Here is a 25,592-nt window from a genome sequence, read left to right on the forward strand (position 1 = left end):
GGCCAGTGCTTCATGTGCCTTATTTTATGTAAAATCTCACAGTTTCACAAGGAGAGGGACTCTTATTGTCTCCATTGCATAGCTAAAGAATAACGAGGCCCCAAAGGTCACCAGCTAATGAATAAGTGGGGGTTTCAGAATTTACACCAGATCTTTCTGATGCTAGAGCCAGACTCTGCTCTCTGGACCTAAATCTTGGAGGGAGAGGACCAGATGGCCAGGAGAAGAAAGCAGGTGTGGGCACAGTCGTGGAGGTGTCCTGCCTTTCTGGGATTCAGCTTTAGTGAGCACTTACTCACTTTTGCCCCTGTGCAAATTCCTGCCCTCTTGGAATTTACAGGCTAGTGAATGGTGGAGAAAGAGACAGGTGATACATGAAATAGAGTGTGGCAGATGACATAAACTTCCACGGAGAAAAATAAGGAAGGGAAGAAGAGAGGGAGTGCCCCTCGGCCGAGTTGGTGGGGGGAAGCATCCAGGCTTGGGGAAGTGCAAGTTCTTTCTCTGGTGGGGGTGTTGTAGATGGGACTGATGGGCTTGACAGGGGCTTGTCCTAGAGATCGTTGGGTGTCATGAGTTTGGATTTTATCGTGAAAGTCACTGGGGGACTGTTGAATGATTTTAAGCAATAGGTGACACCATCCAATTAGTCTTTTAGAGACACAGTGTGAGGGTAGTGTGGAGAACAGGAAAAGGGGTGCTGGAGGCAGAGAGCCCTATTAGGAAGATGTCATAGGCATCAGGGTGAGAAATGAGGATAGACTGGCCAAAGGTCCCAGAGTCCTGTTGTGGCCCTTGGTTGGCACCGTGCATCGACATTTAGGGTTTCTGATTGCCATGCTGGATCCCATTTGTCTCTACTTATAGCCGTTTTATTATTATTTTTTTCAAATCCTGTGTTACAGTTTGATCCTGGTGGATATTTCTGGGCTGTAATTCACTTACTCTGCGTAGGTAAGTTTTAAAAGAATGCTTACTTAATAATTGAAGCTTATTATTTAGACCTCATTATATATCCACTTTTCAGTGACCCTGAACAATAGGAAGATTACAGCCAAGGTGTCAAGGTTAAACTTAAATGGGCGTTTTCTGATCTGATTTTCCTGTTTTGGAGTTTTCCTCAAATGTTCCCATTTCTGATACAGTCTCCTCTTTTTCTTGACAAACATTAGTTAACTCACCACGGCTCTGGCCCTGCTTGCTTAAGTCTACTTGAGAAACGCTGGTGGATCTTCTCTAAAAATGGTGAGAAGAGATCCAGACGTTTGTGTTTAACAAAACAGTGTCCTTCAGCAGCATACCCAAAGAAATGGACGCAGCGGAAATAAAAGGGCCATCTGACTTCATTTCCAATCATTCGTTCAGTGTTTTCCCGTCTGTAGTCTTAGGGGGAGAGCAGGGCCCTGACTTGGTTACGCACGGTTCAGAAATGCAGCGTGTTCCTTTCTCCCGCACGCTGCAAAGGAAGCCGAAAGCTTCCTGTGCGTTGTATCCTTCTGCTGATCACGAGCCCTCCCGGCCCAGCACTCTCTGTACTGACCGGTCATCGCAGGGGATTCCTGCCCTTGCATCCTGGACTCCCTCCAGAGTGTCGTTGTCGCTCCCTGTCGGCCGGGGGTGCCCCTCGTGGGAGGAGCGGTGCTTGCCTGTGCTGATTCACGCGGAACGTCCTGTGCCAGTAACATACGCGGCTTCGTTTTCAGGGGCTTATAAGATATTACAGAAGGCCCGGAAACCCAACGTGCTAAGGTAAACTTTTCAAGTGGGGTGGGTTGTTGTTTGGTTCAAGCCAAGGGGTGAGACCCACGGTGTCGTGAGTGCGCCTGGGGCCCCCAGAGCCTTCTCTCCTGCTGTTGGGCCCTTGCAGGCAGGATCCACCAGCACCCGATCCTACCCGCCGTCAGCAGTGGGCGAAGGAGCCTCTGCCCTCTTCCTTCGGGGACAGCTTTTTAGAGAACATTTTTATAAAAATGTGACCCGAGGCTTTGGGGCCCCAGTTTATTTCTTGCAGCTCAGAGGCCAACTCTTTTTTCTTGTTTCCTCAGCTCCTTCCTAACTTGACTTTGTTTAGACCCAGAAGTTCCCAGTCACGAGCTCTGTGCTGGGGTAAAATGAGGCCCCTGTTGTGCAGTCAAGGGACCAGCCTTAGCAAATGTCAGTGAAAGAGACAGGAGTCCCGGCATGGGTTGGCCTGCAGCTGGGAGGTCAGAGGCCCTGGACTGGTCCCCTGGCCTCTGGGTTTTGGGGGCCGCCAGAAGGACCCCTGGGAGAAGATTATACACTCGGAGACTGTGACTTTAGGTCCTTTAGAACACCTTTTGTTCTTTTAATGAAGTGTGTCCGCAGCTAGAAGCCAGTGGAGTTGCCAGATAAAATACAGGGTGCCCAGTTAAATTTGAATTTCAGGTAAGTAATGAATCCTTTTTTTAGTGTAACTATGGCCCATGCAATATTTGGAATATACTTGAACATGATTCTTTATCTGAGATTCAGATTTATTTGGGTGTCCTGTATTTTTATCTGTCAAATATGGTGGCCCTAGGATCCAGTCCAATGGCCTGAGAGAGTTGACTCTCCTTTCCTGGTGACAAATGTACACGCAGAGATCATCCGTCACAGGTGAAAATGTGTGTGATACTATTAACTAGGAAGTGTTTTCTTAAAAATGAGCCAGGAACAAGTTTTGAATATAAAGTACCCTTCATACCATTTATTGACAATTTTTAAATGTAGAAACTTAACCATAGATATAATTTATTAGAATATAATGACTCTTTTGTTGATGTAAAACACTTCTAATTATTTCACGTTTTATCTTTTTTTTTTTTTTTTCTCATTCCTTAGCGACATTGACCAGCAGTACTTAAACTATATGTTCAGGTAAAATATAACTTATATTTTCAAAGAACAACTCATATATTTCTAGAGCTAATGGATTTTTATTTCCCAATAATATTTTGATTAGAGAGTTCTGAGCCGATGTGCCTACCAGAAAGGCAAGCTAAATAATTTGTGAGACGACTAGAAGTTGAGAAAACCAAATAGTGGTTCTGTCCGTAGACCAGGCAAAAAGGACCTCTTTCTGGCTCCACACTTCAGAAGGCCATGCCTCTCCCCATGGGTTGTGGAGTCTGTAAGGCTAAGGGGACATTTCTTCCCAGGGCCCACACCCTCCCTTCTAGCCTGGGACCTAGAATTCCCTGCTCAGGTGTTCCTGAGCTCGACTTCCCAACTCATTCCTAGACCCAAGGAGTGTCCAAAGACAGACTGGTAGTGGGGGAGGACTTGCAGGAGAGTGGACCTGCAGGCTGATGTGTCCACATACAAGTGTATGAGGCTTCAGTGTGCAGGATGGAGCCTGGGGTAGAGAGAGAAGGGGGCTCACTGGGAGCCAGGAGCCAGAGGTTGGATCTGTCCATGCCGCCACATTCTGACATGAAGCTCCAGGGACTCCAAGAATTCTAAATTCTAATCTAGACTTCCAGGTTTTTTGAAGGTATATTTACTGAGGTAGGATGAAGTTTGAGACTTGATTTATAACATTTAAATATGGTATATGGACTGCCATTCATACCCTTGCCCCCAGCCAAGCAAAGAATAGGGCTCTGTCTGCTAAATAGAATAGCTGGGAGTGTTCTTGGAGTTCCGTGGTCTCTGATTGTGCACCGCGGGACCTAGCTGAGAGGGAAGAAGGGTGAGATCTGCCGCTGGGAGCCCAAGTTTGCCCTAATGCAGCAATGCTTGCAAAGATGACCGAGGCTGGGGATGTGCCACTCAGCACTTGGCCATGCTGATTTCTGCAGGAAGTTCATCTTAAAACATTCCACATGAGCTGTATTCTCCATCTGCAGATAAAGCTCATAAATATCTTAGTTTATTAAAATGCCTTTTCGAAAGGATCCACCACAGGCATGGCTGTAGGCCTCTTTTGTACTCCGCCGAAAACAATCATTAGTTCCACTCTGCCCGGACACACCAGCTGCCTTTTCAAGAGATGTTTCTGAAAATGCAGAAGGCTCTGGATGTTTAACATGTTCCCGTGACATCAGAACACTGGGGGCAGTTCTTTTTCTCCATAGAACTTAGAGTCCACTCGAGCAGGAAAGGAATAAGGGGATGGAAAAGTGAGCGTCTGTGACTCCCGACTCATCCTCCTGCCAGCCCCGCTCCCCCCGCCCCAGGCTGAGCCCGGTGCTCAAGTCTTCCTGGCTGGGCCTCTACAGACTGGCTAAAGCCATGATCCTGTTCCCGAGTCTTCTTTCAGTCCCTGTGATGAAGATGTGTGAGTCAGAGTGAGGGCCGCTGCTCGATTTCCCAAGGCCCGGGACACTGAGGGGTCCGTTGGATCAGTGCAGCAGCTGCCAGGGCCTAGAACTGGTTTGATCCCGCTTTATTTTGAGGGAAGCCGGTAGTTGAGCGGGTCTCTACTTTGGCACATACTCCTATTTTCTTGAGGGTGTATTTGCTCCCTGACCCTGACTTCCGGTGTTTCTCATATAAACAGAGGTCTAAGGCCCGAGGCAGACCGGAAAGGATGAAGGAAGGAATAAAGGAGGGGTTGGATCTGGAGCTGAAAATAAATGGAATGTCTAACAATGATACGGCCTTTACCAGCATTTTAAAAAATTTAGGTAATTTATAAGGAATGAATATTATGGGATACATGCCCAACACCATTTCTTTTTTTTTTAAAGATTTTTTTTTATTTATTTATTTGACAGAGAGAGACATAGTGAGAGCAGGAACACAAGCAGGGGGAGTGGGAGAGGGAGAAGCAGGCTTCCCGCGGAGCAGGGAGCCCGATGTGGGACTCGATCCCAGGACCCTGGGATCATGACCTGAGCCGAAGGCAGACGCTTAACGACTGAGCCACCCAGGCGCCCAACACCATTTCTTTTTAACACAAGCAGACATTATTAAATATTAAATAGAAAATTATCATCTGTTCCCTGCTGCTACTCCACCCCCCATTTTGCAGGTGAAACACACTGTGTGTGTGTGTGTGTCAAAGGGAAATAGACATGCGATCTGTCTGGGGTATGATTTTGTTGGACTTCAGCCTGTGGAGAACATATTTTTCTCCTATTTCCCCATTATATTTCCTATATAGGAAATAGAGGAAGGTTTTCTGTTTTGTTCATTGCCATATCCCCAAATTAGAACAGTATCCGGCACTGACCAGACATTCAATAAACAGCTGTTGAATGCATTTTAAAAGTCTGCTGTCGATCTGTTATCATATGCCTTTTATAGGAGTATAAGTTCTTCTATAGAGTTTACATATCACATATAGTCTTAGAAATATAGGGGACTTCAAGGTATACTTCTCTTCTGCCCCCCACAAATAGGTATACCTCTTTATACTGCCCACCACAGATACTCCTAGAGGCGATTAATTACAATTTCAAACACACTCGCGCCTGCTGTATGTCTGGCCCTGCTAGACACTTGGGATCCAGAAGGAATAAAATATGGTTCTTGCCCAGTAGGAGGTCACAGCATAGGCATTAGGAGTGGTATGCCGCTGTATTTGTAAAACTCAAACAGGGATTAGAGGATCAACTCTTCCATTTAATTATTTCTTCTTATTTTTATCCCCTAATATTTTATTTCGGGGACACCCTTTGGGATGATGCCAATGATGGGATTTGGGGTACCATGGCAAGCTCTGGGAGATATTTTGGGATGGAAAGAGGCCTCTTCTATCCTGCCATAGGAGTTATAACCAAAAGGGGATCCAGTGAGATAACATAATGGAGTATTGTACAGGGTCTTTGTTTGCCAAAGAAAGAAGAGATGGCAAGCAAAGGACAGAACGTCTCCAGGTTTGTTTGTAGTGTGCGTATTTTTTGTAGCTACCTGTAAGGCCTGTCTTACAAACCTACGACTTCTGAATGACCCAACACGTGGCTCTTCTTCATTGCCTCTCTCCTGACCCTCCTCACCTCCTGCCTCTTTGCATGACACCGCTCCTCTGAGCCATCGGAGAACCAGTACTCGAGGGGCAGAGCAAAGGAAGAGATTGAGAAAAACAGAAATGGTGCAAGGAGTTAACCCCAGAGCAGGGAGGGGTCAGGGCTGTCAAGCTAACAGTGGCTTCCCTGTTCAAACTGTCCCCCACACCGCCTATAATGTCACCGACTAGAGACTTTGGTGGTTCTCCATCCCGGTGCCCTTTAGAGCACCCGGGGGCTGTAACAAAGGAAAACAACTGAAGCCTCGATCTTGCCCTTAGAGATTCTAGCCAGGGTGTTGGCCATTCTGGTGTCCAGCCAGCATTAAGAACCAGAGTAGGCTGTCTAGCATTAAAAATAAAAAAATCCCTTCCTCTCCTTGGATAAAAAGTTGTATTCCTAACCTCTAACCAGATAGCTGCCTGCATGGCGTGGAGTCGTGATGGAAGAGGTGTAGAAGGTGGGCCAGGGCAGTGTGAAGGCGTGGTGGGCGGGTACTGGGAGATGGCAGAAGCTTCCGGAGAGCACGATGGGAGAATACCAAGGACCAATATGGCCAGCATCAGAGGAGCACTCCTCTTCCTCTTCATCCTTTTCGGCTTCTATTGCAAATCAGTCCAGGTAGTTTCCAGGCACGTGGTGGATGGGATGGATCATTTTGTGGGCTGTCTTCTTGGAAATTTAGCTTACCTTCTACAGAGTTAATTTTATGGCAGACAGATTTAGCTCACACTCAACAGCTAGCTTTTCAGTTGCAGCTGATCTGTAATTCCCAGTTGGCTTTGTTTAGCTTACACATACTCTTGGCCGATTAGGTGTGGTGATAATGGCCACAGAGCTGGCCTGGGAGTGGGGCATGGGTCCTTGGCCCATCATGGGATTCGGTCAACCCTCTTGCCAAAACCTGAGGCATCTCAGGAGATCTTACCCTCTCACTGATGAGTGAGACCATTTGGTGCAGCTAATCTGCTCTTAGGCAAATTTCACTGTTTCTGAGCAGAATGGACAGAAATGTATGTTGCTGTTTTCTCAGTGCTGGGAAGGCTTCCTCACTGCTCTGCTGTTTCATTTTCAGTGTGGTGCTCCTGGCACTTGCGTCTCATCCCACAGGTAAGTCATTTTGCTTTTTTTATGTTTCCCATTCAGCCCAGTGCTCTGACCCAGTTGCATCTCTGAGGGACATTTTGTAAGAGAGTGTGATTTGCCTTCCAGGATGGAGGCGCCGGGGTTAGGCATTGCCCATGTACTTGAAACTGGTCTCAATGACCCATTGTGGATTTATCGCCCATGTATTCTTACCCCTTCTTAGATTTTGTCGTCTGTGTTTTCATCTGGTGCAGCCTCAGCTGTCCAGACAGGCTTGTTATCTGCTGGATAAACTAGTGCTCGCCTTCTCCTCTCCTAAAGTTCCTTCTTCAAACATCCAGAATTGCTTCAATCCTAGTGTGAAAGGATTTGGTGAAAAAGTTCAGATTCCCCCTACTGCTGACTGACATCCTTGCACACATTTTTATCATATGTGATCATGCAATATTCATAATTGCAGATTAAGGAAGTAGAGTTTTAAAGCTTACCTTTGCCCTGTTGGCTGCCTTGGTTACTCTAGAGTTGTTTTTCGGATTCAGGAATTGCCCACGATACTCTGTTCCATTGTGTTTTTTTTGCTCTGAAAGGTTTTGAAGTTGATGCCAAATATAACAAAATAGTATCTGCATGCGGTATGGCTGGAAATACACATTTTATTGGTCAGGCTCCTTCAACTCATGTTTGTTGGCCATTTGCTGGGCATAAGGCATTTCCCAAGCCCTCGGAGTCTCAGTTAAAATGAGAAAGGTGAACTGAGTTATTTCTAAAGCCCTTTCTAGCTCCTGTTGTGCCCAAAACAATGACCGCTTTCTGTTGGTGCCTTTAGCTGCTTCGGATTATTTGAACTAGTCTCCTGAGGAAACTGTCGATAGTGACGGAGTGTTTCTGGATTGTGCATGACCCATCCGACCCCGTGTCTCATGAGGATAATTTGAATTACTTTTTTCTCAGAGCATTATTCTACGCTTGCCCACACTGATGCACATCTGCTATTTTCTGCCCATTCCCACAGCCCGGGGTTATCTTCCGACTGTAAGGTTTGCTGCTGAGTGTCCTCTGCACTCTCGTGTTGAAAACCTATCCTTTGTAAAATAAAAATCATATGAAGCCCATGGTGTGAACCCTACCTGTTTCTGCTCACCCGTGCCGCTGCTTGTCTGCCTTTGAGTGTGCCTCTTGTCATTTTTTTCATGCAGTCAGGTGGTTGCCACCCAAGAGATATTCACGAGCCCCCGAAGCACCCTCCCCCTTGCAACTGTGTTTTGTTCAAAGCCTTTGGAAAGGCTTTGATTTGCATGCTCCTTTGCTCCCTGACTGATTAGTGGTGGATTTGGGTGACTAATTCTTACCTAAATAAACCACTCTGCCTTTCAACTAAGAGGTGATGCTTGTTCGTTTGTTACTCATGATTCTCAGAGCTGGAAGGAATCTTAGTGATTATCCAAGTTGCCACCACCTTTTACAAATGAGGAAATTGAAGCCCATAGCAGTTAAGGGATGTGGCCAAGATGGTGTAGGGGAGGTGCGTAGCAGAGACACCAGAGTTTAGGTCCTGACCCTTCTCCCAGGTTTTTCTTTTTAAATGCTTCTTTTTTAGGGATCCTACAGTTTATTATAAAGTCTTCTGAGTGAGTGAATACTTTTATACGATTTTATTAAATTTCTCTTTGGAGCTTCTCTTGGTTTTTGTTTTTACTTTGTTTTGTTTTTGAGAGAGAGAACATGCGTGCATGCACGCATGCAAGGGGGAAGGGGAGGGGCAGAGGGGGAGAGAGAGAGAGAGAATCTTAAGCAGGCTCCATGCTCAGCTCAGAGTGCGATGCGGGGCTTGAGCTCACAATCCTGAGATCATGACCTGAGCCGAGATCAAGAATCAGATGCTTAACTGACTGAGCCATCCAGGCTCCCCTGGAGCTTCTCTTGGTTTGAGGGGCATTTTTCTACCAGTTTCTGAGCACAGGGATGCTGGTAATAGTTTATATAGTTTGGCCAGCATTCCCACATTTCACCCTGACTTATTGCTAAACTTTAAGGCCAATGCAAGAATATCTTGGGCACTTACTTACTCTCTGGGCACACAAAGTGGTCAACAGTCTATGGTTATAGAATGGCCTGGGCAGAAGAGTAATTTAAGATAGGCCCCAGATTCTTTTTGAGGTGATGAAATGTTCTGGAAATTGGTAATGGTGATGGTTGTACAACTCTTAATATGCTAAAAACCACTGAATTTTTAAAAATGTGTAGGGGGTAGGGGGCATCTGGGTGGCTCAGTCGGTTAGGCATCTGCCTCCTGATTTTGGCTCAGGTCATGATCTCAGGGTGGTGAGATCGAGCCTCACATTGGGCTCTGTGCTGAGCATGGAGCCTGCTTAAGATTCTCTTTCCCTCTCTCTCTACCCTTACCCCCACTCTCTCTCTCTCTCAAAAAAATGTATAGGGGATAAAAAAAAAATCATTCTTATTTGAGAACTTGTTTGGAACTCAGTTATACCAGAAAGAGATATTTACAAAGATTAATTTTCCTTCAGGGGCACCTGGGTGGCTCAGTTGGTTAAGCGACTGCCTTCGGCTCAGGTCATGATCCTGGAGTCCCGGGATCGAGTCCCACATCGGGCTCCCTGCTCAGCGGGGGGTCTACTTCTCCCTCTGACCCTCTTCCCTCTCGTGCTCTCTGTCTCTCATTCTCTCTCTCTCAAATAAATAAATAAAATCTTAAAAAAAAAAAGATTAATTTTCCTTCAGATTATATTAAAAAAAAAAAAAGAATGGACATCAGATGCTTAGTCCCATTCCTTCTGCAGGCTTTGATTGCTTGGTATGGTGAACGATTGATATGTCTGTGGTGGGCAGCTCAGGGAGTTGTAAAGCCTGCGGGGTTCATCAGAGAGGGACTGGGTACACTTCCACGGAAGGACTCCTGGATGCAGGTTTGGTGTGTTGCAGTTTTCAGGTAGCTGAGATGATTGTCTTTGAAGAAGCCAGGTAAACAAAGACGGGCTCCTGAGAAGGATTTTGCTGGCCTGTGAGACGGGCTGTGACTCTGGTGGCAATAGCTGAGGTAGCCTTGGCCTCCCTTGTCGTAGGTGGCTGAGGCTCCCAGCTCCCCAAAGCTGTAGGGTTCAGGAGCCCTTCAGGCCTCAGTAGCCATCATAGTAGACTCCAGCAAAGGCCCTGGTGAAGGTGGGTGTGGGGCTGTGTACAAACTGGTGGCAACCTTCCAGAAGAAGCCGAAGATTTTCATCTATACCAGCACCAAGTCCAGCTTCTAACCCACGAGCATCCCAGGGAAACACTGTAAAATCACACCTACTTCTGTGTGTATGAAGGTGTTCTGCATGTGGTCACTGTGATCCTGTTTGTCGCTTTCTTAGAACTTTTACAAATTGTGTGCCAAGGGGCCTTAAAGACGTATATGGGTGTTTTTCTTTTCACCTCTGCTCGGTGAAGTGCCATTGACTTGAAACCTTACTTGTCAATAGGCTGGTCCTTAAGGGCCTGTTTGGGTCAGGAATGTTGAGTAGCAAAACAATCCTGACTAGAATAGGGAAGCTGCTTGTGAAATCCACATGAAAAGAGACTGTCTAGATTTTGATCAACTTTAACTTTTAGAAACTCTCAGGGCTGCCACATTACAGTCGTGATCTAGCTAAACTGTGCTCTACTTCGAAGTTGTGCAACTGTAAGCACTGGCTGAGCAACTGTAAGCACTGGCTTTTTGCTTCAAAGAGCACTCAGGAACAGTAAAGATGAGATTCCTGAGATGATGGAAGCTCAGAATCTACAAGAGTACTGGGGGATCAGTTTTTCTCAGCTTTATAAACCTAAGTCAATTACCCTCAACTCTTTGATGGGTCCTGATGATGTTTTCTCATAGCAGAATACAATTGATTACAAAGTTTAAGCAAATAAAACGCTGGAGGAAAATCTCTCTCCTCCAGAAGTATTTGAGGACCGCTGTGATGGGACACCTCCTTCCAATTTGTTAGCTTTCTCATTGGACCCATGGGTAGTCTAGCCTGTTTTTAAGTTAGAACAATCCTTTATTCTTTCCCACTTGCTTATTACACTTCCATCTAGAATGTCCACGGCAGGGCCTGAGTATCAGGGAGAGCATGTTCCTGATTCCCCACACCTGCACCAGTTAAGACACAGTAAGTCCTCAGGACTCATGGGTGCAGCATTTTTATGAAGGATCTGTTAATAATTGGTAGCATTTTATTTTTTTTAATTTCTTAAAGTTTTATTTAAGTAATCTCTACACCCAATGTGGGATTCAGACTCACAACCCCGAGATCAGGAGTCACATGCTCTACCCGCTGAGCCAGCCAGGTGCCCCACAATTGCTGACATTTTAAAGCAGGGCTTTATTCCTAGCAGTTTCTTTTCACCTCTTCTTTTTTTCACTTGTCTCTTAATTATTTAGTAGTACTTTAATTTTTATTTATTTATTTATTTTACATTATTTATTTATTTATTTATTATGTTATGTTAATCACCATACCTTACATCATTAGTTTTTTATGTAGTATTCCATGATTCATTGTTTGCGTATAACACCCAGTGCTCCATGCAGTACGTGCCCTCTTTAATACCCATCACCAGGCTAACACATCCCCTCACCCCCCTCCCCTCTAGAACCCTCAGTTTGTTTCTCAGAGTCCATAGTCTCTCATGGTTCATCTCCCCCTCCAATTCCCCCCCTTTCATTTTTCCCTTCCTGCTATCTTCTTCTTCTTCTTCTTTTTTTTTTTTTTAACATATAATGTATTATTTGTTTCAGAGGTACAGGTCTGTGATTCAACAGTCTTACACAATTCACAGTGCTCACCATAGCACATACCCTCCCCAATGTCTATCAGCCAGCCACCCCATCCCTCCCACCCCCCACCACTCCAGCAACCCTCAGTTTGTTTCCTGAGATTAAGAATTCCTCATATCAGTGAGGTCATATGATACATGTCTTTCTCTGATTGACTTATTTTGCTCAGCATAATACCCTCCAGTTCCATCCATGTCGTTGCAAATGGCAAGATCTCATTCCTTTTGATGGCTGCATAATATTCCATTGTATATATATACCACATCTTCTTTATCCATTCATCTGTCGATGGACATCTTGGCTCTTTCCACAGTTTGGCTATTGTGGACATTGCTGCTATAAACATCGGGGTGCACGTACCACTTTGGATGCCTACATTTGTATCTTTGGGGTAAATACCCATTAGTGCAATTTGCTGGGTCATAGGGTAGCTCTATTTTCAACTTTTTGAGGAACCTCCACACTGTTTTCCAGAGTGGCTGCACCAGCTTGCATTCCCACGAACCATGTAGGAGGGTTCCCCTTTCTCCACATCCCCGCCAATATCTGTCGTTTCCTGACTTGTTAATTTTAGCCATTTTGACTGGTGTGAGGTGGTATCTCACTGAGGTTTTGATTTGGATTTCCCTGATGCCGAGCGATGTTGAGCACTTTTTCATGTGTCTGTTGGCCATTTGGATGTCTTCTTTGGAAAAATGTCTATTTATGTCTTCTGCCCATTTCTTGATTGGATATTGTTCTTTGGGTGTTGAGTTTAATAAGTTCTTTATAGATTTTGGGTACTAGCCCTTTATCTGATATGTCATTTGCAAATATCTTCTCCCATTCTGTTGGTTGTCTTTTGGTTTTGTTGACTGTTTCTTTTGCTGTGCAAAGCTTTTTATCTTGATGAAGTCCCAATAGTTCATTTTTGCCCTTGTTTCCCTTGCCTTTGGCGATGTTTCTAGGAAAAAGTTGCTGCGGCTGAGGTCGAAGAGGTTGCTGCCTGTATTCTCCTTTTAGGGTTTTGATGGACTCCTGTCTCACATTGAGGTCTTTCACCCATTTTGAGTCTATTTTTCTGTGTGGTGTAAGGAAATGGTCCTGTTTCATTTTTCTGCATGTGGCTGTCCAATTTTCCCAACACCATTTGTTGAAGAGACTGTCTTTTTTCCATTGGACATTCTTTCCTGCTTTGTCGAAGATTAGTTGACCTTAGAGTTAAGGGTCCATTTCTGGGTTTTCTATTCTGTTCCATTGATCTATGTGTCTGTTTTTGTGCCAGTACCATACTATCTTGATGATGACAGCTTTGTAATAGAGCTTGAAGACCGGGAATGTGATGCCACCAGCTTTGCTTTTCTTTTTCAACATTCCTCTGCCTATTCGGGGTCTTTTCTGGTTCCATACAAATTTTAGGATTATTTGTTCCATTTCTTTGAAAAAAGTGGATGGTATTTTGATAGGGATTGTATTGAATGTGTAGATTGCTCTAGGTAGCATTGACATCCTCACAATATTTGTTCTTCCAATCCATGAGCATGGAACGTTTTTCCATTTCTTTGTGTCTTCCTCAGTTTCTTTCATGAGTATTTTATAGTTTTCTGAGTACAGATTCTTTCCCTCTTTGGTTAGATTTATTCCTAGGTATCTTATGGTTTGGGTGCAATTGTAAATGGGATCGACTCCTTAATTTCTCTTTCTTCTGTCTTGTTGTTGTATAGGAATGCCACTGATTTCTGTGCATTGATTTTATATCCTGCCCCTTTACTGAATTCCTGTATGAGTTCTAGCAGTTTTGGGGTGGAGTCTTTTGGGTTTTCCACATAAAGTATCATATCATCTGCAAACAGTGAGAGTTTGACTTCTTCTTTGCCAATTCGGATGCCTTTTATTTATTTTGTTGTCTGATTGCTGTGGCTAGGACTTCTAGTATTATGTTGAATAGCAGTGGTGATAGTGGACATCCCTGCCGTGTTCCTGACCTTAGAGGGAAAGCTCTCAGTTTTTCCCCATTGAGAATGATATTTGCTGTGGGTTTTTCATAGATGGCTTTTATGATATTGAGGTATGTGCCCTCTTTCCCTATACTCTGAAGAGTTTTAATCAAGAAAGGATGCTGTACTTTGTCAAATGCTTTTTCTGCATCTATTGAGAGGATCATATGGTTCTTGTTCTTTCCTTTATTAATGTATTGTATCACATTGATTGATTTGTGGATGTTGAACCAACCTTGCAGCCCAGGAATAAATCCCACTTGGTCATGGTGAATAACCTTTTAATGTACTGTTGGGATACTATTGGCTAGTATTTTGGTGAGAATTTTTGCATCCATGTTCATCAGGGATCTTGGTCTGTAATTCTCCTTTTTGATGGGGTCTTTGTCTGATTTTGGGATCAAGGTAATGCTGGCCTCATAAAACGAGTTTGGAAGTTTTCCTTCCATTTCTATTTTTTGGAGCAGTTTCAGAAGAATAGGTATTAATTCTTCTTTAAATGTTTGGTAGAATTCCCCTGGGAAGCCATCTGCCCCTGGGCTCTTGTTTGTTGGGAGATTTTTGATTACTGCTTCAGTTTCCTTCCTGGTTATGGGTCTATTCAGTTTTGGTAGTTTATACATCTCTAGGAATGCATCTATTTCTTCCAGATTATCTAATTTGCTGGCATATATTTGCTCATAATATGTTCTTATAATTGTTTGTATTTCTTTGGTGTTGGTTGTGATCTCTCCTCTTTCATTCATGATTTTATTTATTTGGGTCATTTCTCTTTCCCTTTTGATAAGTCTGGCCAGGGGTTTATCAATCTTGTTAATTCTTTCAAAGAACCAGCTCTTAGTTTCGTTGATCTGTTCTACTGTTCTTTTGGTTTCTATTTCATTGATTTCTGATCTGATCATTATTATTTCTCTTCTCCTGCTGGGTTTCGGCTTTATTTGCTGTTCTTTCTCCAGCTCCTTTAGGTGTAGGGTTAGGTTGTGTACTTGAGACCTTTCTTGTTTCTTGAGAAAGGCTTGTATTGCTATATACTTTCTTCTTAGGACTGCCTTTGCTGCATCCCAAAGATTCTGAACAGTTGTGTTTTCATTTTCATTTGTTTCCATGAATTTTTTAAATTCTTCTTTAATTTCCTGGTTGACCCATTCATTCTTTAGTAGGATGCTCTTCAGCCTCCATGGATTTGAGTTCTTTCCGACTTTCCTCTTGTGATTGAGTTCTAGTTTCAAAGCACTGTGGTCCGAAAATATGCAGGGAATGATCTCAGTCTTTTGGTACCGGTTGAGAACTGATTTGTGACCTAGGATGTGATCTCTTCTGGAGAATGTTCCATGGGCACTAGAGAAGAATGTGTATTCCGTTGCTTTGGGATGGAATGTTCTGAATATATCTGTGAAGTCCATTTGTTCCCGTGTGTCATTTAAAGTCTTTATTTCCTTGTTGATCTTTTGCTTAGATGATCTGTCCATTTCAGTGAGGGGGGTGTTAAAGTCCCCCACTATTATTGTATTGTTGTCAATGTGTTTCTTTGCTTTTGTTATTAATTGGCGTATATAATTGGCTGCGCCCAGGTTAGGGGCATAGATATTTACAATTGTTAGATCTTCTTGTTGGATAGACCCTTTAAGTAGGATATAGTATCCTTCCTCATCTCTTATTACAGTCTTTGTTTTAAAATCCAATTTGTCTGATATAAGGATTGCCACCCCAGCTTTCTTTTGGTGTAAATGGTTTTCCACCCCCTCACTTTCAATCTGGGGGTTTCTTTGGGTCTAAAATGAGTCTCTTGCAGACAGCATATTGATGGGTCTTGTTTTTTAATCCAATCTGATAGCCTGTGTCTTTTGATTGCGGCATTTAGCCCATTTACATTCAGGGTAACTATTGAAAGATATGAATTTAGTGCCATTGTATTGCCTGTAAGGTGACTGTTACTGTATTGTCTGTGTTCCTTTCTGGTCGATGTTACTTTTAGGCTCTCTCTTTGCTTAAAGGACCCCTTTCAATAGCCCTGTACTTTTAAAACATTAAAAAATTGAGGTATAGGGGCGCCTGGGTGGCTCAGTTGGTTAAGTGTCCAACTCTTTTTTTTTTTTTTTTAAAGATTTTATTTATTTGTGAGAGAGAGAGAGAGAGAGAGGGAGAGAGCACAGCAGGGGGAACGGTAGGCAGATGGAGAAGCAGGCCCCCGCTGAGCAGGGAGCCCGATGCGGGACTTGATCTCAGGACCCTGGGATCATGACCTGAGCCTAAGGCAGATGCTTAACTGACTGAGCCACCCAGGTGCCCCAAGTGTCCAACTCTTGATTTCAGCTCAGGTCATGATCTCAGGGTCGTGAGATCGAGCTCCATGTCAGGCTCCACGCTGAGCATGGAGTCAGCTTAAGATTCTCTTCCTACCTCTTGCTCTGCCCCTTCTCCCCGCCCCCCCCGCTTGCATGTGCACACTCTCTCTCAGAAAAAAATATTGAGGTATAATTTATGTATATGAAATGCACCTATCTTATGTGTACGGCTTGATCAATTTTGACAAAGGTATACACCTGTGTAGCTTACACTCCCTTGAAGATATAGACCATTTCTGTCACTATAGAAAGTTTCCTCATGCCCCTTTCTCATTATTCGCTTCTCATCCACCACCAAAGCCACCACAGATCTGATTTCTGTTACCATAGATAAATTCTGTTTATCCTGGAGCCTCGTATAAATGGAAACACACAGGAAGTGTTCCTTTGTGTCTGGCTCTTCATTCCGTGTAGTGTTCCAAGATTCATCCAGGTTGTTGTCTGTTTCACTAATTGATTCCCTTGTATTACTGAGTAGGGTGCTAGTGTATCAACATACCACCTTTTGTTTATCCGTTCACCTGCTGATGTTCACTTGCACCATTTCCAATTTTTAGCTGTTACGAATAAAGCTTCCATGAACATTCTTTTTTTAATTTCTTTTTAAAGATTTTATTTTTACGTAATCTATAACACCCAACATGGGGCTCGAACCTATAACCCCGAGATCAAGAGTCACACACTTTACCAACTGAGCCAGCCAGGTGCCTCCCCGCCACGAACATTCTTATACAAGAATTTTTTGTGAACTTAGGTTTTCATGTCTCATGGATAAATACCCTAGGAATAGAATTTCTGTGTCTTAGAATAGATGTACATTTAACTTTTAAGAAAGTGCCATTTTTCTAAAGTGTTTATACCATTTTGCATTCCTACTCAGCAATGTCTGAGAGTTCCAGTTCCTCCACATTGTCACTAACATTTGGTGTTCAGTCTTATTTTAGCTAGTCTGCATGGTCTCTTGATAGTGCTCTTGACTGAGCTGCCCTTCTCACTATTCCTGAGTGACTAGAAAGATAAGTGTTTCTGTAGAGGCAGATATGGCCCTTTGGGTCCCAGGCTTGGGAGTGCTTTGGGAGACGGTGGTAGGGATCAGGTAGATAGTTCTCTTTATCTTGAGTGCAAACCCTGCCACTTTTCCCCCTTCGAGCACTGCGTTTGCTCCTTGGTGGTTGGAATCTACCTCCCCCTCTTGTCGTTCAACCTCATGATTCACACAGAGGCTTCAAGAACCTTGGAACCGTGCTTCCCCTTGGACCATTTTAAGCACTAGTAGAGGGCGCCTGGGTGGCTCAGACGGTCAAGCGTCTGCCTTCGGCTCAGGTCATGATCCCAGGGTGCTGGGATCGAGTCCCGCATCGGGCTCCCTGCTAGGCAGGGAGCCTGCTTCTCCCTCTGCCTCTGCCTCTCTCTCTCTCTCTCTGACTTTCATGAATAAATAAATAAAAAAACATTAAAAAAAAAAAATAAGCACTAGTAGAGAAGAGAAATTCTTCCTCTGTTTTCAAGTTTGCATTTCATCTTTGTATCAGGCCCCCTCTGTCGTGTGTTCAAGAGGGAGCATTTCAAGGACCCATCGAGCAGAGAGACCCACAGGAACTGGACCCAGAAATGACCTTGTTACCTGGGGTGTGCTCATGTGTCAGACAAAGCAAGTAGCGCTGATTACTTCTTGGAACTGACCTTCCATTTTCCTGCCGGTTCCCAGGGCTAGAATCTGGTGAGAGGAAGTTTTCTTAATGTTCAGATATCAGTTAGTCTTGAATGTGGTAAGATTGGGCCACACTCTTCACCGTGGCAATTTCATGCTCTGATCTTCAGAGAAATTGGATTCACTCCCTCACTCAGAAAGTCAGCAGAAAGCGTCATGCTGTGACGAGCACCGGGTGATATCTGGAAGTGTCCAATCACCATCCACCCGAAACGAATATGACACTGTATCTTAACTAAGTGGAATTTAAGTAAAAACCGAAGAGAAAAGCGAAGGCCTGACTAGGACTGTTGCAGAAGGCTGCGTGTTGCTGCCACAAAACACGTTCACGACTGTTCGGCTACGTAATTTGTGCTGAAATTGTGCATTCCCCAATAGCTGGTGCAGGAGCGCTGTCTTTTGAGCACCTTTACCACTTTTTCAGGTTCCCGGACTGCGTTCTCAGGGGTTTGGGCCAGCCAGCCACATGCTGCCTCATCATCGGGGCCATCGGCAGCGCCGTCATTAACCTCTGCCGGGTAGAGGTTGGCGTGCACCCTCCTTATTGAAGAACTGGGGGAAGAGAGGAACCAGGCTGCCGGCATCAGAGGGGCAGCATTTGGGGCACATTTGAAATGAAGGACCAGCAGAGCCAGCTGGAAAGGGGAACGTTCTCTGCAGGGGAAGCAAGAGGAGTTAGGTGCTTTCAGGTACTGCTGCTTTAGTAGCGCTTAGCCTATGCCGGGGGTGATCCCAACGCCCTGGATATGAGATGAGTGAGGCAGAGTCCCTCCACGCAGGGACTTGGTGGTTACACAAGGAGAGACAGGCATGGCGTCAACTAAGTACTGTGTGGGAAATGTGTAGGCTTAGAAATGGCTCAAAGATAAAGAGTGAGCCGTTCTCTCTGTCAGGAATTTATAGGCTCCGTTTTCAAGGTTTCAGTGAAGGTTATCACGTAACCAGTAAATTCCCTAGGACCGTGATGTTTTTCCTTTGTCTTCCTGCCTCCCAGCCCGCCTCGGACCACCCCACGGCTCATCAGAGCCCCCCACCGCAGCCCACGCTGGGCTGGGAAGGCTGCCAGTGCCCCGCGAACCCCGTTCTGATGAGAGCCTGGGTGCAGAGAGGAGCAGCGCCCGAGGAATCTCGAGGTCCTGCACTTAGCTCATCTCCTCTCTGTCCTTCCTCCTCACCACACGGACCGCACGGCCGGTGCCCTCGCACTGAGAGGGACACTGGAAGGGGGCCAAGAACCACCGCGGCCAGAGAGAGCGAAACCCTGCATGGACTGTCACTTCACCTGCCTGCACAGGGCAGGGGGGGGGTTGCTCTGGCCGCCCTCTGGGGCTGGGGTGCCCCCTGGTTACCTCGCTGTCACTTCTGTGTGGAAAGGGCCCCCTGCAGAAATCGTGCTCTTCTTGCACTGAGCCTGATGTTGTTTGCAAAACCCCTCCACCAGCGCCGGCCCGCGTAGATGGTAGAAGTGGTCAGGGGAGTCGTGGCAGGAAGAAAGCGAGAGCTCTGAACCTCTGGTTGGGCTGCACGAAAACCAGATCCCAAGAGACCCTCTCCCTTTGTAGTTAAGAGCACGCACATATGCACAAACAAAACAAAACAATAGTCGTGATAAAAAAAAAAAACCCTCTAAGGAGATGGAATTCAGGCCTTTCCTTCCCAAGAGGTGGTTGAATTAATTGAAATCGGTTCGGTCACTGAGGAAGGGTAGCAGCCCGTTGTGTCTTGTTCTGACACTCTTGATTATAAGTGCAGCGATGAAGGAATTACCGACTGTATGTTGCACGCGCAGCTAGCACACTGAGTCCCTAACTTAGGGAGATCAGCCGTTCTTGCTCCGGTCCATCCGGATCTGGGAAACAGACTGGGGCCCGGGGTCTGGAAGGTCTGGCTCCTCCCGAGTCTCAGAAACTCCAGATTTGGGAGGATTAGGCTATCTGCTGGGGAAATGCTTAATTCCTTTTCTCTGGACATTTTTGGAAGGCTTTCTGCTTTTTTAATCTCCTGACTTCTTGTTTGTGACCAAGTTCAAATTCCAGAGAGGGAAGCGGCCAATATGTGTGATTATTTCCTCTTGCACCAAGTGGAACTAAAAGAATGAACTTACTTCACTAGAAATAAATGTGCCCTTTGGACCTTAAACCCAAATGAGTAAGCTCGGTCGGTCTGGCCCCTGTGCTGTTCGTGCAGTAATTAAACACCAAATGAAAAAAAGATGGCACGCATTCACAATCTTTTTTTAGACATAAGGCAGAAAAGAATAGAATAATGTTAAAAAAAAAACAGATTCTTTTTGTCCTACACTCCGCCTTGGGCAGGGATGGCTGCCGGGTGATGAGGAAAGATTGTAGGGTTTGGAGTGACTCGGGGGTGTACATTCCGGCTTCCCAGTTCAAGAGGTGTGCAATCCTAGACACATCCCTTAACTTCTCTGAGCACCAGTTAAATGGGGATACTGGAACACCAGAGAGTTATTACAAGGACTGAAAGATGTCGTACATAGAGCTTTTAGCGTAGGGCCCTGTGCAGGGCAGACTCTCGCTAACTGGGCATTATGGATCATCACACTATTATTTTAAGACGATGCCGCTAAGACAGAAACCCTGGGGATGGCAGAGGGAATTCAGTGCCGGGCAGCTCAGTGCTCAGATGGCTGTGCTGAAGACCCTCGCCTGTGTTTCCCGGGGCCGCTGGGGACGGGGCCTGTGGGGACCCATTGTCTCACCGTTGCTGTGCCTCTCAGGTGATCTCGTCAGCGTCCCGGACTTTCCATTCCTGTATTTCTACAGATTCCATGGCAGCTGCTGTGCCAGGTAAGCTTAACCCATAAACCCCTGGCCCTATTAATTTGTCTTCATCAAGTCCAGGGTCACTGCCTGTTGGTTATCCAGATGAGGGCAGAAGAGAGTGGTGGCCGGGCCAGGAAGCTGCTCCCTTGGCCATCCGCGGGTTGTCATCCACATCCTTAGGTGCTCAGGGCTGGCCTGGGGCCTGGGGGACCTGTGTCCTACAGAAGTTTCTTGGCCCGGGCAGAAGAGCCAAGAACGTTGCACTGTTTTTCTCTCCACAAGCCATTCCTAAACAGAACTTCATTGTATAAAATGATGCATTGGATTCAGTTCAAGGGAAGATTTGGGTCCAGAATTGCACCCGTTCAGCTTCCTCCTTGGCCCCTGCTTTGTCCCTAAAGGGCGCCCTCCCAAAAACCTTGACTGAATCCTAAGACCCTGAGAAACAGGTTTTGGAAACCAGTGACTAGGCGACATCTAGACAACAAAGTGACCTTTACTACGCGGCCTTGGGAGGTACTAAGACCAATGAGATGGGTACATATAGATGAAGTTCAGACCCACCCTCTACCCCTTCCTAGCCATGATTCCCACGTTGCTTGACTTTCTCGTGCTGAGAAATGGAAAGGCTTCTGTAGATAGTCTTGAGGTGTGTGTTCTGATAGGGTGGGAAGCCCAGTCTTGGGTGAATGCCGGCCTTGCTGCTTGCTAATGTGTTTGTTCTTTGGGCAAGTTGTCCTAGTTCTCCCAAGCTTTAGTCGAGTTTTCTCATCTGTAAAGTGAAAAGATAATACCACTCCTGGGTGATCGTGTATGCTAAATAAGGTGTGTAAGCTCTAAGCATTTCGCCTGGCCTAGTAAATGATGGCCATTACTATTATCTGCTCAGCTTGATTATAATTAACTAAAATGTCCACAGACCATGAGCAATTGCTAAGCCAGACCACTTCTTCCCGCACATAAAAGGTTGTACCTTGTGGGGCAGTGATTCTTTACAGAGTCAAAAAGCTGGTGTGTGGCTACATACTGTTTCTGATAGGGGTGTGTTAGGACAAAAAACAAATCAATATTGTACAGTTTGCTTTTGCATTTGAGCCTCAGAATTGCACTTATCATCCTCAGCTAACTCTCAGGAGGATACTGTCAGAATTCAGCTTCCCAGTTCCTGTCAGTTTGGTCAGGCCTTGTGGGCTGCCCGTTAGCTAGGCTCGGGTGGCAGGAGCGTTACTGCCCCTCTGGTGTCCATGGACTTGTTTCCCTCTGGGTCAGGTGTTTTGGCAGCACCAGCACAGTGCGGAGGGGAGTGCAGTCGTTGTTCAGTTCTTTGGAACAGAGAACACGGTTCGTAGCCCGTTGATGATGGTTTGGTGGGGCGGTAGTCTAGCTCCATTTCTGCCCCTTTTAATCTGCAAATTTCTTACAACCCAGCATGAAAAATCAGGGCTTTATACTTTAAAGATTTGGAAATCGTTGCTTGAATTGCTAGGAATCTATTACGTTCTACCCACCGCCAACCCCCGGCTGCAGTATGAAGCTTAAACTCTTTTAAGAATGTATCCATTTTCCCCACGTCATCTCATGATTCCTCCACGGCCATAGCTCAGACTAAGCGTTGTCACCTTCAGAGGCCCTGGAGGAACTCAGAAGGAGTCATGGAGGCCTGAGAGGATGGTGGTAGCCATGACCCAGACACACATTAACGGGGAACCCAGGCTCTTTTACTTCTGCGATCCTCCCATTGCTTTTAAGGTCTGCCTCCATGGTGAGGGGTAGAAGAGCTGAATGTGGAAGGAGAAAGAGAGGGACCCGTGAGTAATTTGGAAATGATTCAAAGACATACCAGTCAAGGGATGGGAAGGAGTCATGGATGCTTTCCCAAGCGTGTTGGGCACAGACTGGGAGTGGCTCTGTTCTAGCAGAGTCTGTGCTGAGGGGAAAGGGGACATGGAATTATGCCCTTCCTCTGGCTGGAGGTGGGGGAGGGGGTATCAGAGGGGAGGGGCTATGGGAGGCAGCACAGGCCCCTGCGAAGTTGTTACCTCCCTGGAGGCAGGGGTGGAGGCCACCAGCAGGAGCCCTGGAGCGCCGGCCGCCTTACTTTCCACTCCCAACCTCGCAGTGGCCGCGGGCACCTGCAGCATCACACTCTGTCTTTGTTGGGTCAACAAGGTATCTTCACTGTGGAGAACCTTTGAAAGAACCAGGACACCTGGATTCTGATTGTGCCTCCTCCTCAGTTTGCTTGTTAATAAAGTGAGATTTGGGGCTAGGGAGGCTTTCTGTTCTGAAAGTCTCTAATTTCCATAAGATAGGATGAGAACCACTATGCATATTCCTGCTTTAACAACACAGAACCTGAGGCAAGAAAAAAAGGGACAAAGGGGGATGAGTCAAGGTCATGAGGGTCAGTGGGCACAACCCAAGTCACTCAATTTCCAGCCTGCTGCTTACCCCCTGGACCTCCTTGCCTTTCGGGTGTGAATGACTGACTGTCTTCATCCATAGCCGCCCAGCCTCCCATGACTACAGATGTAAATCTGAACAAACTTTGCAGGTCATCAGGGTCCAACAGGCTGAAATATACGCAAGGGAACCCTCATCCCTGTCCTTGGTCCTGCCCCAAGAATGTGGCTATGAACTAACCTAATCTAATGAAGTGAAGGCACACATTTCTGTGAAATTTGGCCTTACAGCTGTTTAACTCAATCCAACCTGCTTCTAAGTAAACTTGTCAAACATTTATGTCATACCTACCGTGACCAAGGCACCATGTTTGGCTCCGTGGGGGAAAACACAGAGAAGCCAAGATTGGGCCCTGCCCTCTCAGAGCGCATGATCTGAGTTGGGGCCCCACAGCAGTGCCTGTAATAAAGGTGAGATGACAGGGTGGCACTTGAGACCCTGGAGGTACAAATGAGCTACAGCTCACAGGACCTGCCTCTGTGGTTTGGGGTACAACTGCAGTCATATCTCCTGCTTTTCAATTTCTCTTAAGTCACACTCAAGCCCCCGCTTGACAAGAAGTCAACTTCTATCATGGATTCTCTCTGCTACACTCTCTTCCCCAATTGCCCAGCCTCCAAATGCAAGGAGGAGTGACCATTCTGTTGGAGTGCCCTTCGCTTTGTCCTTGACCACACAGTGATGCTTTCAGAAATGGTTGCAGCATAGAGCACTACTTCCCCGTCCACCGCTATGTCAGTGCGTTGCTGCTCCAGATCTCTAGAACTCCCCATGGGGCGTGGTCTCTCAGGTCACACACGTGGGCTTAGGCGTCATTCCCAAAGCATAATATATGTGTAGCTGAGCCTGGTTTGGGGGACATCTGCTACTGGAGCCAGCCCTCCCCTTCAGATTCTTACCTTGAACCCAGGAGTCAGTCCAGACCCTCTGTCCCCATATGGTGAGTTTTGCTTTGGAAGTCTTTTTCTGGCAGTTTGTTCTGCTTGAAAAAAGTTGAAGTTCTACCTTGGCAAGCACCAAGCTCCAGAAATAATATGGGAGGGAGCAGGAGGTATTGTCCTCCACACTTTTTTCTTTCATGATTTAGCCAGAGACTTCCCAAGTTCCTATACTCCCTCCCCCATGGCCCGCTACCCAGTGGAACTCTCTTATCATAGCTCCTTAGAAAATTAGAGCTTCCTGGGTTTTTAAATCCAGAGATCCCTAGAAAACCCAGATGAGATACAGGTTCTGTAATAATTAGAAACTGACTGGTAAAATCTAAGAGAAAATAGCTATTGCTTAAAAGGAAGACAAGCCTCACTAACAAAAGAATATTTTCTCCTTCCAGTGGATTGTTAGGATTCTTCCTCATGCTCAGCACAGTGAAGCTGAAAAGTCTTATGGCCCCAGGGCAGTGTGCAGCCTGGATTTTCTTTGCTAAGGTAAGAAAGAGGGAAGGAGCGGGGAAAAATCAATCTCAGGAGCCTTCATGTCCAGTGTTTTTGGAGCATGTCAGGTCTGATCTTCATGAAATCATTTCCAGTCATCGGCCCTGAGCCTGATCCTTCAGTGATGACAATTTCTGAGGTCCTCTGCCTATTTTATCAGCATGACATAATCTTTATCACACTCCTGGAAGGGATAATCCCCTTAACTTGCCTGGAGCCTTAATTTCCCCATCTGAACAGGAGAGGTTTGGCCTCCAGAAAATCTCTAAGTCTTCTCCAGTTCCATGACACTGGATTCCTGGATATGTGGGGCAGGTCTTCTCTTCCTTCCTCGGGGCTGTGAGGGTGCCCAGAGCCCAAGTGACTTGCCCGACAGGTCTCGGTCTGTCAGGGGTGGTGGAGAAAGGAGAATAGACAAATGGCCAGGTAGGAGGACTTTGATGAAGCCTTCAGACAACAGACTATTATAAGGATGCCTGTTGCATATCTGATGATCATGGTTGAGGCATAAGATAGAGAGGTGGGAAAATAAGGAGCAGAAAAAGCAGCTGTGGGATGCTCAATCGTGACTGAAATGCTTTGGGACTAACTTTTTCTAGCGGAGCCTTTCATTTCTCTCGTGCCTGTGAAACAGTTGAGTTGCAAGGCCCTACGTGCTGCTTCTGAGAAATGAGATTTCTTCTTCTTCTTCTTCTTTTTTTTTTAAGATTTTATTTATTTATTTGTCAGAAAGAGAGAGAGAGCACCAAGCAGGGGGAGCGGCAGGCAGAGGGAGAGAGAGAAGCAGGTTCCCTGCTGGGACTCGACCCCAGGACCCTGGGATCATGACCTGAGCTGAAGGCAGATGCTTAACTGACTGAGCCACCCAGGCGTCCCAAGAAATGAGTTTCTTAATTTAACCTAATGAAATAATCATTTAAGATCGTACCTTGAGTCATCTCTGTGTTTGTTGGTTGATTTTTTTTCCCAGAAAACAAAACCAAACATTTTTCTTCGAAAACAACATTTCACAGTAATATTTT

General features: G+C 45.7%; 1 protein-coding gene across 4 annotated transcripts in view; it reads left to right on the forward strand.

Annotated features, from left to right (window-relative positions):
* TMEM241 (transmembrane protein 241) overlaps positions 1-25,592 on the forward strand; it is a 111,096-nt gene that overhangs the window by 46,148 nt on the left and 39,356 nt on the right. For 2 of the 4 annotated variants that reach the window (XM_032421194.1, XM_032421195.1), the window contains 7 exons: positions 906-954; positions 1,704-1,749; positions 2,845-2,880; positions 7,030-7,064; positions 18,886-19,024; positions 20,678-20,701; positions 24,471-24,564. In XM_032421194.1, coding sequence (XP_032277085.1) covers positions 906-954; positions 1,704-1,749; positions 2,845-2,880; positions 7,030-7,064; positions 18,886-19,024; positions 20,678-20,701; positions 24,471-24,564 — 423 coding nt within the window. Of the gene's footprint in view, positions 1-905; positions 955-1,703; positions 1,750-2,844; positions 2,881-7,029; positions 7,065-18,885; positions 19,025-20,631; positions 20,702-24,470; positions 24,565-25,592 lie in introns of those variants that run through there. The other 2 variants (XM_032421196.1, XM_032421197.1) reach the window with 2 other exon arrangements.

Source organism: Phoca vitulina, unplaced genomic scaffold (genome assembly GCF_004348235.1).
Source record: "Phoca vitulina isolate PV1807 unplaced genomic scaffold, GSC_HSeal_1.0 scaffold24, whole genome shotgun sequence".
NCBI lineage: Eukaryota > Metazoa > Chordata > Mammalia > Carnivora > Phocidae > Phoca > Phoca vitulina.